This window comes from Scyliorhinus canicula, chromosome 3, assembly GCF_902713615.1.
Source record: "Scyliorhinus canicula chromosome 3, sScyCan1.1, whole genome shotgun sequence".
Lineage (NCBI taxonomy): Eukaryota > Metazoa > Chordata > Chondrichthyes > Carcharhiniformes > Scyliorhinidae > Scyliorhinus > Scyliorhinus canicula.
The window spans coordinates 138,489,914-138,503,627 of NC_052148.1; the positions used below are offsets into that span (position 1 = coordinate 138,489,914).

A 13,714-nucleotide genomic window follows, 5' to 3' on the forward strand; every position below is an offset into this window, starting at 1 on the left:
GCCAATATGATTCACTCCACATGATATCACAAAACAGCTGAAGGTACTGGATACTGAGAAGGCTATGGGTCCTGACAATATCCTGCAATAGTACTGAAGACCTGTGCTCCAGAACTTGCTGCACCCCTAGTCAAGCTGTTCCAGTACAGCTACAACATTGGCAGAAATGTGAAAAATTGCCCAAGTGTGTCCTGTACACAAGAAACAGGAAAAATCCAACCAAGCCAATTACCGCCCTTTCAGTCGACTCTCCATCATCAGTAAAGTGATGGAAGGAGTCATTAACAGTGCTATCAAGCGGCACTTACTCCACAATAATCTACTCATGGACGCTCAGTTTGGGTTCTGCCAGGGTCACTCAGCTCCTGACATCATTACAGCCTTGGTTCAAACATGGATTAAAGAGATGAATCCCAGCAGTGAGGTGAGAGTGACTGCCCTTGACATCAAGGCAGCATTTCACTGAGCATGGCATCAAGGAGCCCTAGCTAAACTGAGTCACTGGGAATCGGGGGACGCGGGGGGACTCTCCGCTGGTTGGAGTCATACTTGGCACAAAGGAAGATGGTTGTGGTGGTTGGAGATCAATCAACTCCAGGACATCACTGGAGGAGTTCCTCAGGGTAGTGTCCCAGGCCCAACCTTCCTCAATGACCTCCCTTCCATGATAAGGACAGAAATGGGGATGTTTTCGGATGGCTGCACAATGTTCAGCACCATTCGCTACTCCTCAGATAATGAAGCAGTCCATGTCCAAGGCAGCAAGATCTGGACAATATCCAGACTTTGGCTTACAAGTGGCAAGTTACATTCGCGCCGCACAAGTGCCAGACGATGGCCATCTCCTACAAGAGAGGATCTAACCATTAGCCCTTGACATTCAATGGCATTACCTTTGCTGAATCCACCACAACCAACATCTTGGGGGTTACTATTGATCAGAAACTGAACTGGAATAGCCATATTATTACTGTGGCTACCGGGCAGGTCAAAGACTAGGAATGCTATGGCGAGTAACTCGCCTCCTGACTCCCCAAAGCCTGTCCACATCTACAAGGCGCAAGTCAGGAGTGAAATGGAATATTCTCCACTTGTCTGGATGAGTGCAGCTCCAACAACACTCAAGAAGCTCAACACCACCAGGCCAAGCAGTCCGCTTGATTTCTCCCCCTTCCACAAACATTCAAACCCTCCACCACTGACGAACAGTGGCAGCCGTGTGCACCATCTACAAGATGGACTGCAGTAACTCACCAAGGTTCCTTAAACAGCATCTTCCAAACCAACGACCTCTACTATCTAGAAGGACAAGAGCGGTAGATAACCTCGCCACCTGGAGGTGCCCCTCCAAATCGCTCACCACCCTGACTTGGAAATATATCGACGTTCCTTCACTGTCGCTGGGGCAACATTCTGGAACTCCCTCCTTAACATCACAGTGGATATACCTACACCTCAAGGGCTGCAGCGGTTCAAGAAGACAACTCACACCACCTTCTGAAGGGCAACTCGGGATGGGCAATAAATGCTGGCCTAATCAGCGACACCACATCCCATAAATGAATAAAAACCCATCAGTTTCTGTTGCAGTGTGATCTTCATTACAGGTCAAATCACAAAGACAGTATATTAAAATTTGTCTACCAGGAGCTTATATAAAATACAGAAAAACAATTCATAGCACAAGGTATAGGAAGTGTTAAAGATATACAAAGTATAAAAAGCTTTGTATATCGTACAGATTCATCTTGGTCATTAATAGCTTATTTCCTATAATTTCTCTGTCTCACTTCCAACCCTATCTGCTTCTTTAGCTCAGTTGGCTGATTCATGATACAGAGCAAGGCCAAAAGCGCGGGTTCAATTTCCATGCCGACTGAGGTTCTTCATAAAGATCCCGTTTCCAGGGCAGCACGGTGGCACAGTGGTTAGCATTGCTGCCTACGGCGCTGAGGACCCGGGTTTGAATCCCGGCTCTGGATCACTGTCAGTGTGGAGTTTGCACATTCTCCCCGTGTCTGCGTGGGTTTCGCCCCCACAACCCAAAGATGTGCAGGTTAGGTGAATTGGCCATGGTAAATTGCCCCTTAATTGGAAAAAATAATTGGGTACCCTAAATTTACTTTAAAAAAAGATGCCGTTTCCTCAACCTTGACCCTTGTCTGAGGTTTGGTGATCCTCAGGTTCAATCACCACCAGTCGGCTCCATCCCTCAAAGGGGAAAGCAGCCTATGGTCACCTGAAGCTATGGTCACGAATTTACACGACAGACTCAGCAGTTCGCTTACCATGAATCCTGGAATCATCTTTTACACTGGGTTGACTTCTCTACCATTTTGTTCGCCCCCAAAATCATGTCTTTTGCCTATACTCGGTGTTTTGCTGCTGTTGCATTATTAGTCACCACAATTGTTCACCCCAAAAATGGATGCTTTGCTGACCAGTAAAATAATCAGTGAAAACAGCTGTTTCTGTTCCTCTCCTTGATAATTGTCAATATTCTTCTGACGTTATGGTGGAAGATTGGGAGGGAGCTGCAGGAATTTCTGGCGGAAGTCTTGATTCTGGGGTTGTTGCATCAAAACAAGATCAGTCTGAGAGGACGTTTCCTGACACAGGGTCAGGGTTTTACGGCTCCGCCACTGTGTGTCTCCCCTGGCGGATGCGGTGGGCCGTTTGAATAGCCGTCCACTTTGGTGGTCCCATAATATCCTGCCAGGTAGGAGGAGCCATTAAATACTGGCCAACATGTGTCATGGCAGAAACAAGCAAGTCAGAATTTGTTCTGACAAAAAATGACTTGCCAGATGCCACTGAAGAGAAGATGACAGAAATTGCTCTTTTTTAAGCAAATTGATAAAAATTGGGAGCACACAGGCCATGGGACCTACTGAAACCCAAGCAGGATTTTTTTCTTTAGCCAACAAAAAGTGTATGACAGCAAACTCACATCACCATCAGGGCCATCTTCTGAAAGCAGCATATTCCAACTGTGCTCGAGAATCGTGAGATTTTATAGTTGAACTTGGATTATCTTTTCCCAGTGAACTGATATTCTTCATCAAATTGCCATTGAGGGAGCCATTTATATCATAAATAATAATAATCGCTTATTGTCACAAGTAGGCTTCAATGACATTACTGTGAAAAGTCCTAGTCGCCACATTCCAGCGCCTATTCCGGGAGGCCTAATGCTTTTGCTTCTATCAAAGTTACTCTTTGTAACTCTCAATGCAGTAGTTTTGGGAAAATCTAGAAGGAAAGGTTTGTTTTGTGGTACATTAATTGCAGGAAGACCTCGGCAACATGGGGCTGGTAAGTAGCAAGCAATGACCATCTCCAACAAGAGGGAATATAACCATCTCCTCCTGACGATCATTGGCATTACCATGAATCTGCCAAATCAATGTCCTGGGGGGGGGGTTTACTATTGACCAGAAACTCACCTGGACTAGCCATATAAATAATGTGGCTACAAGAGTAATACAGCAACTTCTACCACCGAGAAGGGTATGGGCAGCAGATACAATACATTGGAACGCCACCACCTGCAGGTTCCCCTCCAAGCCACACAACATCTTGACTTGGAACATACCGGTGATCCTTCACTGTTGCTGGGTCAAAATACTGGAACTCCTTGCCTTGCAGCACCCAGGGGATATGCAGTCCAACCTGGGCGGATAAATATTTAGTAAATCTGTATATTGGAGTGAGACAGCTAATCTCACTCTAATATGCCCCCCACGATCTGCCCAAGGCGTTAGGTTCCAACCCCCTCAACTTGGAGAGTGCGGGTGAGCATGGTTCAGTGCTGGTCTTCGCAAACGGGCACCAGGCAGCAAGGCACTTGTGGTGGGGGTTGTCTTCCTGGAAATTGGAGGCCCCCCAAGTGCTTGCCCTGGGCAAAGTGTCATCCTGGCACTGCTGGCACCACCTGTGCACCTTGGCACTGCCATCCTGCCACCCTGCCACTGTCAAGGTTCCCACGTGACACTACCAGGCTGGCAGTGCCAATTTGGCATTTTCCCACGCCGGGGAGCGGGCTCACGGATGCCCCGTGCGGGTGAAGGAGAGTATGGGGGAGCTTATTGCTGAGTTGGGGCTTTGGGAAAGGTTCAGGGGATACGGTGGGGGGGTGGGGGGCGGTGAGATTGGGACGTCATTTTAAAATGGCAATCTGAAGACTGCCCTCCCCCTCCCTCCCACCCTGCTGCAAGTGCCTTGCCGCCTGGTTTCCGGTGAGCATGAGCTCCTCAGTGCAGGAAACGGGACTGAGTCCGGCCTCGGCAGGGGGCCCCCGAATCTACCCAAATGGTAATGGAGTCCGGCTCGATAGTGTGGGGTTGCTCTGCGCTCCAAGCGCCAGGAAATACCTGGCTGAAAGCGCTTGTTGTGGAAATCTGGTCCCATTCAGTTAGATCGCGCCTGTGGTATACCTACACCACATGGAGTGCAGCAGTGCAAGTCAATGGCTCACCACTACCTTCTCAAGTACAACCAGGGATGGGCATCAAATGTTGGCCTGGGCAGTGGCGCCCGTATGCTGTGAAAGCAAACATCACTATTTGTTCAGAATGTACTTTTGACTTTTCAGTAACAATGTGCAGTCCACGATTGTGCAGTTTTTCTCCACTAGGTGTAGCTGATGAGCTGTGTAAATTCAACAACTGCTTTGTGGTAAAAACCAAGTTCAGCATTTTGATGCATTAATCTATATTGGCTTTTCGACTATTTTTGCAGCATCCATCCAAAAGAAAAGTGTGACCAGGACTATTAATGGCCATTGTATCTTAAAACATTTTTTATCAGATGACAACAGATGATTTGTTTTTCCCAGTAGGAACAAAAGCCTGAGATTTCATAGATGAAACCTGTTTCTCTCCAAGATTAACAACCTGATTAAATTATATTTTATAAAAAGCATATATTTTTAAAGATGCACTGTTTTTTTTGTAAATATTTGTTAGCATGTTATTAATTACGAAGAAAAAATAAGGATACATTCTTCCTTTTTTGATAGGGGGGGGGGTTGCATCTTTAATTCTGGCAGTTTTGAAGGGTAATTTGAGAAATTATGCAATATTTCAATGCCACTGATCATCTATCTATAACTAAGATTGTTTTTTGCTGAAGTGTTGTAAAAAGTCTGGAGATTTGGCACAAAAGTCTGGAGATTTCGCACATTTGATGATTTTCACAAGCAATCTGTCCAATCCAGTCATGTGATAGATATGAGAAGTTTATTTTTAAACGTTTAAACCATTCAGTTTTGTGTTTGAAAATGAAAGTTTTGATAAGTTCTGACATGGAAAAATAAAATGAACTGGGGAATGCAAAATATGAAAGAAAAGATTGTTTCGGCTTTCCACCATTAACTCTCTGACAATTGCAGCATTTGTTGAAGTGTTCTGTGCAATGCTCCCTCTAAGGTGCGCGGGTGCACAGCAATCTGGAACATAACACGCAGGGAACAAACAGGTCACGCACTACCAACTTTTCCTTTTCGATGTGCACATGCGTGGCCATGCAGAGATCATGCAAGGATTCTGCAGTGCAACTAATAGGCCATACACCATAAAGAGGAATTAGAGAGAACATGGTTGATTGAAAAACAGTGCCGTTAATGATGATGCCAATCAGTGATTTTAATTTGGAAAACACTTGACATTACACGGATTGTGCCGTGCACTTTGGATTGACATTCGAAAAAGACATTGCTAAAGATAGAATCATAGAATCTCTACCGTGCAGAAGGAGGTCATTCGGCCCATTGAGATTGTCCTGACCTTCAGTCCACTCCCCTGACTCACCCCCACAACCCCACCTAACCTTTGGACATCAAGGAGAATTTTTGTTTTAGCATGGCCAATTCACCTAACTTGTACATCTTTGGACAGTGGAAGGAAACTGTGGGAGCATCCAGGGGAAACCCACGCAGACACAGGGAGAATGTGCAAACTCCACACAGAAAATCGCCCAAGGCTGGAATCGAACCCGGGTCCCTGGCGCAGTGAGACAACAGTGATAATCATTGTGCCACTGCTGGTACCTGTCCTCAGTTCCTGGGGGAAAGCAAGGTTTGAGAAAGCAGAATCTCTGGATATTAGAATGTTATCTAAGGACTGGAGGGTTGCAAATGTTATACATCTGTTAAAGAGAAAGAGAGAACACGAGATCTGGTTACTTGAAGCTAGTCAGTTTAAATCAATGAGAGGAAAACTGCGAGACACCATTGTCAAGGATAAAAATGAAGATGTTAATTTGTGCCAAAGCACTAGGGGGAGCACTTGCTGTACATGCACAGATTGCAGTGTCAGGCTGTTCAAAGGGAGCGATGTTTATGAATGCAGCTAGCACTGAATTATGTATTTTTTTGCAAGCTGGTGTTGTTTAATGTCTCCCATACAACAAAATCAGTTAACAGAAAAGAATTGCAACTACTTGGAGAGCAACCATTTTAACAAGCAGGATCTTGAAATGGTAAAAATTGACCCCCCCCCCCCCCCCTCATAACCAATTAGCTTGGGGCAGAGTCAGTCTTGAAAACAAAAACTATATGCTGTTAACTGTAGAGTTCCAATATTGGCAAAAATTAATAAAAGTTGTATTTTGAACAAACTATTTAAAAAAAATCATCATCCAATGTGGGGCTTGCAGTCATGACCCTGGGATTAAGTGCAGGTATCATCTACCATCCAAACTAACCAGACTGTGTCAGAATTCTCTGGACAAAGATTTTCCATGTTATTCACTTGTTCCAACAAATCAAAAGAAAAATATTGTTTAGTGATTGAAGTGGAATGTTAAACTGGCCTGGGAGCAAAACAAAAAACAACGTGCATCTTGGTGGGTTAATTTGTGCATTTGCCGGGGCTGCAATGCAAGCCAACTGTGCATACCCAACAGTTCCTGATGTCTTCCCTGATTGAGTTCTTTGAAATAAGAGAGAAGGTTGATGAAGGTAGTGCAATGGATGTTTTTTTTTCTATATGGACTTTCAAAGATTTTTGCTAAAGTATCAGATAAAAGACTGATTCGGAAAATTGAAACACGTGGTATTAAAGTGCTGGTCATCTGGGTATGTGATTGTCTCAGGGGTAGGAAGGACAAAGTAGTGGTGATCAAATATTTTCTGACTGAGGAGCAGTATGTATTGGGGTCCGCCCAGGGTTTGTATTAGAACCATTGCATTTGCTGCTGCATACAAACTTGAGACTTGGATATGGAGAGCACAATTTAGAATTTTATGGATAATACAGTAATTAAGGCGCTAGATAGGAGCAGACTACAGGAGGAGGTAGGCAGAGAGTGAAATGGGCAATTAGATGGCAGATTCAATTTAATGTTGGTCAGTGTGAAGTGACGCACGTTTGGAGGCACAGCAGGAAGATGCAGTATAATTTTACATAGTATTATTTTTGGCAAGGAAATGCAAGCAAAGACGTTCACAAGTTTTTTTTTAATTGCCAGGACAATTTGAATGCTTTAAACCTTGGCTGGAGTATTGTACAGCATTCTGGACACACTTTAAAAAGGATATAAAGGCCTTGGAGCTTGCAAAAGATGTTTACCAGGATGATATCATGCATGTGGAGAGATTGGAAAAGCAGTGACTGTTTACCTGAGAGTAGAAAAGTTAACGGGAGATTCAATAGCTGGTGCTCAAACTTCTGAGAGGTTTTCGATCGAGCAAGTAGGAAGTAACTATTCCCTCTGGCAAGTAGATCGGTGCTAGAGGTTTAAATTAATTGCAAAAGACCTAGATGGGAAATAGGACATTTTTTCACACCGGTTTGTTAAAATCTTGAAACGCTTTCTGAAAGGGTGGTAAAAGCAAATTCCATATGAACTTTTAGAAGACATGCACTTGAAGAGAATGGGTTTGCAGAGTTATTAGGAAAAAACTGGAGCATGAGACGGAATTGGACAGCTCTTTCGAAGAGTCAACACAGGCACGATATGTCAAGTAACCTTTCTCTTTGATGTAAGTTTCAATGATTTGTTCTTTAGTCCCAACTTTAGAGACAAGCAATTACATAAGGAGTTGTTTAGATTTCTGATTGTCATGTGAAGTGTATTTTTCAACCAAGAATTGAAAAGTGCCATTCATTTCTTTTGAAAATATTTTGGTATTTAATTAAATTTACTTTTCAATGTCCTAAACCTTTATGTAGTGCATGTGACTGGAAAAATAGAGGCAACTGATAGCAATTAAACAGCAGGATTGATTTTAATTGTCTATTATCTCTCGGTAGACCCTGATCTCGCTGACTTTATATCTAAAATAGTCCTATTACATATGCAACTTTAAATAAATTATCTAGTTTTCAAAGAATTGATGCTCACAACTTGAAATGTGTTGAGCTCTGAATATTATTATTTTATCTTAGTCCTGTGTATGTTTATTCTGCAGGTATTTGTTGAATCAGTGTTGTTGATGTTTGTGTACTAGGCTGTAGGAAATGTGTTGCCTATTAATACCAGCAGATTATTTTCCACAACCCTGAAATGATTCTGCTGCATGCTGATGTGCCAACACCTGACGTGTTTGTTTAAAATACCTATATTATTTCAGTCAAGATGTTGACATATTTCCCAGTGAGGTTGAAAAAGGAAACAACTGGCATAATTTAGTCATATTGCTTTTTTCAAATTATGGATTACTTCTGCAGAGAGGGATTTCAGGCTAACACGCCAGTGTTACACACCATTGTCCCATGAGTTAAATTCAAAACACAAGTCTTTTCCCTTGGATCATTTCATGAGCTCCAAACATCCTTTCGTTATACCTGTGACTACACAACTGGGATGTTAATGATCGTGAAAGCCATGTGAAAACATTTAAAATAGAGTCCAGCTTTGCCAATGCTTTAACATATTATTTTCACTTTCTCTTCTGTCTTGGACTGTGTAATGTAACCGCACTTCCAAGTGAACAATTCTCATTTCTTTGTATAGTGAGTTTATTACCATATACGAATATCACGTTTTTGTTAAAACATCGTTCATTTTTCACTGCAGTGGTCTCAGATACATCTTTTTATTTCTAACGGAAACATTTATTTCGGCAGCATAACAGGTTTGAAGCAATATTGAAACAATTCCTTTGTATTTCAGTACCACTATGCATTTAGCCAAGGGCCGACTGGCAGAATTTAGTCACATTGCTTTTTTTTTCAAATTTATTACAGGAATTGTGTGTTCCAGAAGCGATGGGTTAAGTTTGATGGAGAAAATTTGTCGTACTACAACAATGAGAAGGTAATGGTGCAGAGCTGAAGTATGAACCTGATACAGAAGACTGGGAAACCTATTGGAAATCTAACTTGCAGTTATATCTGTGATAAATTGCATCTAACATATTTTGAAATCAGCCAATGGTGGCTTGGAAATAGTAAGGTTTTTCACATCTCGGATGGTCTACGTATTTAAGATTATAGTTGGCTGGCAGTAAAATATCACATCAGTTCAATTTTATTTTAAGGAGTTCTTTTATCCTTTTTTTAAGCTGATTGCTGGAAGCATGAGTGATAACCCATTGATGATTGTCTTTGAATTGTCCCTTTCCCTCTGTAGTGCAGCTGAGTTTGGAGACTCAGTGGAGGATGGTGGAGGGGTGGGCACGGGGATGTGAAAAGGTGGGCAGGTTGTAACCCAATTTGATTCCCTTCCCTCACGGGCACAAGTTAGTAATTACTTAGTTTGTTTTTCAAGGGATCAGAACCAACAGAGCAAAACTCATGGATCTCGATTATCAGAGCCTCAAAGATTAATTAACTGCCTCAAATCTCATTGCTTTCCATTTTATTCATTATTGCAACGTGTGCCAAATGGTTTTGCTGATTACCAGATCTCAATTTAAGTTTCTATATGTAGACAAATGTTTATTCCTGCACAATTTCTGTTCGAGAGCACTCGTCACAAATGATGGTAACTACTTTTATATTATGGGATCAGACTTGAAGACCTTAATGAGTGGTACTATGCAGTTGTAAAACTCATCAAATTCTGGATGAATTTGTCAATGTCTAAAATAGGAAAATTATTTTCAAAATGGGATTGTTTAAGTGGCTTTTCACAATTTTGTTTTTGTTGTTACGTCCAGTAATTCAAAATGTTAATGGACTTGGAACAAATTCAATTTGCCTTCATTATTTTTCAGAAAACACATGTCCCTCTGGTGTAACATCGGCTGTTTCCACTAAATTGATATTGAATTTAATTGCTTCAGAAACGTTTAGTTTTTCTACCCAATGAAATGAAATATGTAGGCACAGCACAGAATGGTGTAGGTTTCTTAAAAAGAAAACTACTTTTCTGGAAAGATGAGGCTGGTGCTTTGGACCACATGTTTTAATGTACATGGTGAGCGAAGATGGAACTGTAGTCCTTCGGAACAGTGGACTTCAGAAGAGGGAAGGAGGGGGTTTTATGCTGTGGGCAGCATATTGTCATGGTCAATTAGCTATTGGGTGCCCACCAACTTGGGCCTGGGCAGGAGAGTAGTGGTCACCCTCCCTGTCAAAACACACCTGCCGGTGGCACACACAATTCAACCCTTTGTCTCTGTTCTCCTCACTAAGGCCTATGAAGATCTGCACCCTCTCCATCAGTTTTGACATTGGCTGTGACTCAACCTGCTCTTTTCTGTGCCCTCCTCTCCTTACTACACCTTTTCCTGCATATTTACTCTCCAATTCACATTCCTGGCCATCCCTTCAACTCCTAAAATCACAGGACAATGAATTTTAGAAATTGGATAAAAAAACGTCTTCAAATTTCTCGCCTTCTACTTCGTTGACCACCTCCAACCTTTCTACTTTTATCAGAAGCCCCGTTCATGACTAGAGAGTAGAAAGAAACAATTGGATTTTGTTTTAAACTTTTGCATCCATGAGGGACAAGAGCACAAGTGTTATTAACTAATGTTGTAATGTTCTCTCAAACTCCTAATTTTCCTTTCACTGAACTGGCACCTACCATTGTTATGCCTAATAACTGACTTGCATTACCCTTCAAACCCTCAGCCACGCCTTGTCCAGAACAGTGTGTGCTCACTGCTCCCTATAATACATTAGTGAATGCCACAATCACAAATTGAGCTCACATGGTTCCAAATCTGATTGTCTAATGTGATGCTAGAATTGTATTGGTTCTCCCATCTCTGGCTAAATTCTTTTAGTGTTTCAGGATATATTTGGAAGGTTGGAAATGCCCCTAATTTAACTTCATTTTTACAGTTCCTCCCATAAAATACCTTGGGATACTTCGTCACATGATGAAAGGCAATATCTCAGGACATGATTCTCTGGCCTCTCACTTGAGTGAAACAAGGCCGGTGAACAACGGGAGAGGCCACAAACGAGTGACCTAGGGAGGGATCCAGAAGGGGAGTCTCGCGACAGTCCAGGGTCGACAGACGTCACTAGTCATTCGAACAGATGACGGACAGCGCGTGCCACAGGAGGCTCCAGACGTTGCTGCACCTATACCATACCCTCACGGACTTGTCAACACGTGAAGGAGGAGGACACCCGCTCGCAATCCTGAACTCCCATGTGTCAGGATCATTCCAGGGCTCATGCGGGGACCTGTGTGGCATCTTGCATCTGACAGATCACAGATGCCCTGTTTGCCTGGGTGAAAAACTACATCAACCTTGACATGGACCAAGCCCAAAAGGAACCCTGGACAGCAGGATTCTCCGCCATCTCCGGGATGCCACAGGTCTAGGGGTAGTGGATGGTACGCATGTTGCCTTGCGCTCAATGGGCCATCTGGGAGTGCCTAACATAATAGGAAGAGGTTCCACTCCCGGAACATACAGCTTGTGTGTTGAATTCAGGAAGCCAAGTATCGTACACACGCCAGTCTGCATCAATGGTGCCAAGTTGGAGATGGTTGACAGCTTCAAATTCCTCGGTATGCACATCACCACTAATCTGTCCTGGTCCACCCATGTCGACGCTATGACCAAGAAAACAGACCGCACCCCTCTGAATGTCTCGGCCACACTCTATCATCTCCATCAGCTCTGGGGAACCCTATACCAGAGGCTCAGCATCAGGTTGGGACCCATCTGGATCCTGGGATCCAGCAAACATCTGACTATTGTCTCATCTGCGGGTTCCTATCTCCACCTGATGTGCATCAGCAGCTGTCTGGTACTCACCAGAATGTTCCCCACAAGCCTGACCACTAACTTGTCCCACCGAGGTGCATGAATCTGCGCTGGTGGTGGATGGGGATGACAGCTGTGATGCATCGATTGTGTCTTCCTCATAGCTCTCCTCTGAAGTGGTCTCATGGCGGGCTGGAGAGGGGGCCAAATGGGATGGGCCGGCACTGTCAGCAGGAGAACCTGCGGGAGAATGGACATGGTTAGTGGGAGGGGTGGGTCAGTCAGTAAGACAATAACAACTCAGGTCATCCGGGTGGGGCCCATTGGATCATCACTCCTGCGGCTTCCGCCAACCTCCGCGTTGGTGACTGCAATGTCCTCGGGCACCCCCGTTACCTCCAGGGATTGTACATCGAAGGTTGTGAAGATTCTTAAGTCTGGCATGCCTTTGCCAGTCTGGGCCCTATTCTGACAATTGTGGGAGACTTTTCCTGAGGAGACACAGAAAGGCCATCGTTAGCCACATGTGTGGTTCACAGTGGTGGGATATGTGTGTGGAGGAACAATTGGAGGGTTGGGAGTGTGAAGGGAAGATTGGGGGCCACATGGAAAGTTGGGAAGGGGTGTGAATGCTCTGGGGGGGCAAAAAGGTCTGGAGGGGTGGCAGGGTCATTGGCCTCTACTCACCTGTGCAGCCTTGTGTAGGTCGTTGATCTTTTTGCGTCACTGGAGGACAGTCCTCCTGGTCATGCTCCCAGAGCTTACAGTCACCACCACTTCATCTCAGCACTAGCTGCCCTGTGACTTACCCTCTGCGATACTCGGGAATAGGACATCCCTCCTGGCCTCCACTGCATCTCGGAGCCTGGCCAGGACCACTTCGCTGAATCTTGGGGCCGGTATTCTTGGCGCTCTGGATGCGAGCTGACTGAGGCTGGCTGTGTAAGTGCTGCTTAAGTGCTCCTCAACCTCGTCAGCTGATGAGCATCGTCCTGGCTAATCGGCTGGTGAACCTTCATTTGTGGCAAGAAGCCCGTGGGTCCTTGTTAAGTGGACCAATTAATGTTGAATAGCGTTGTCAGTCTTGCCAGGCCGATTGCCGGGAAGCTCGCGGCAGTTCTCGCTCACTAACACACTTGGAAATCTTTCTGGAGAATCACACCTTCAGTGTGTGACATAAGACTAATGAGGTCAGATTGTTCGCTGAAGCAGTGCTGGGACAAAACATTGAATTGAATCACCATTTTTAAAGCATCTTTATGAAGAGAGAAATTTGTACTTTATTTAATTATAATGTGACAAAAGATAACTGTGGTTCTTTAACAGAACATCCTGTACATATCATAGTGTCTCCCTGTTAAAACTCACTTGAACAAAATGTGCCAGTATTCTTCCTTTGGAAAGGACTATCTTCAAAATCAAATCATTATTTTTTAATTCAACACAAAAAAATGCTAGGAAAAGGTAACAATCAGTTTGGAGAGCGAAAACCTTAACAAATTTAAATTACTAAAGTAAGAAGGTTTCTCTACCACACACCCACCTCTCTCCTCCACAACAAATAACCTAATTGTTTCTTAATTGATTTCAGAG

General features: G+C 43.7%; 1 protein-coding gene across 5 annotated transcripts in view; it reads left to right on the forward strand.

Moving 5' to 3' along the window:
• zmp:0000000660 (arf-GAP with Rho-GAP domain, ANK repeat and PH domain-containing protein 2) overlaps positions 1 to 13,714 on the forward strand; it is a 494,698-nt gene that overhangs the window by 194,327 nt on the left and 286,657 nt on the right. For all 5 annotated transcript variants that reach the window (XM_038791442.1, XM_038791438.1, XM_038791439.1 and 2 more), the window contains exon 7: positions 9,192 to 9,261. In XM_038791442.1, coding sequence (XP_038647370.1) covers positions 9,192 to 9,261 — 70 coding nt within the window. The remainder of the gene's footprint in view (positions 1 to 9,191; positions 9,262 to 13,714) is intronic.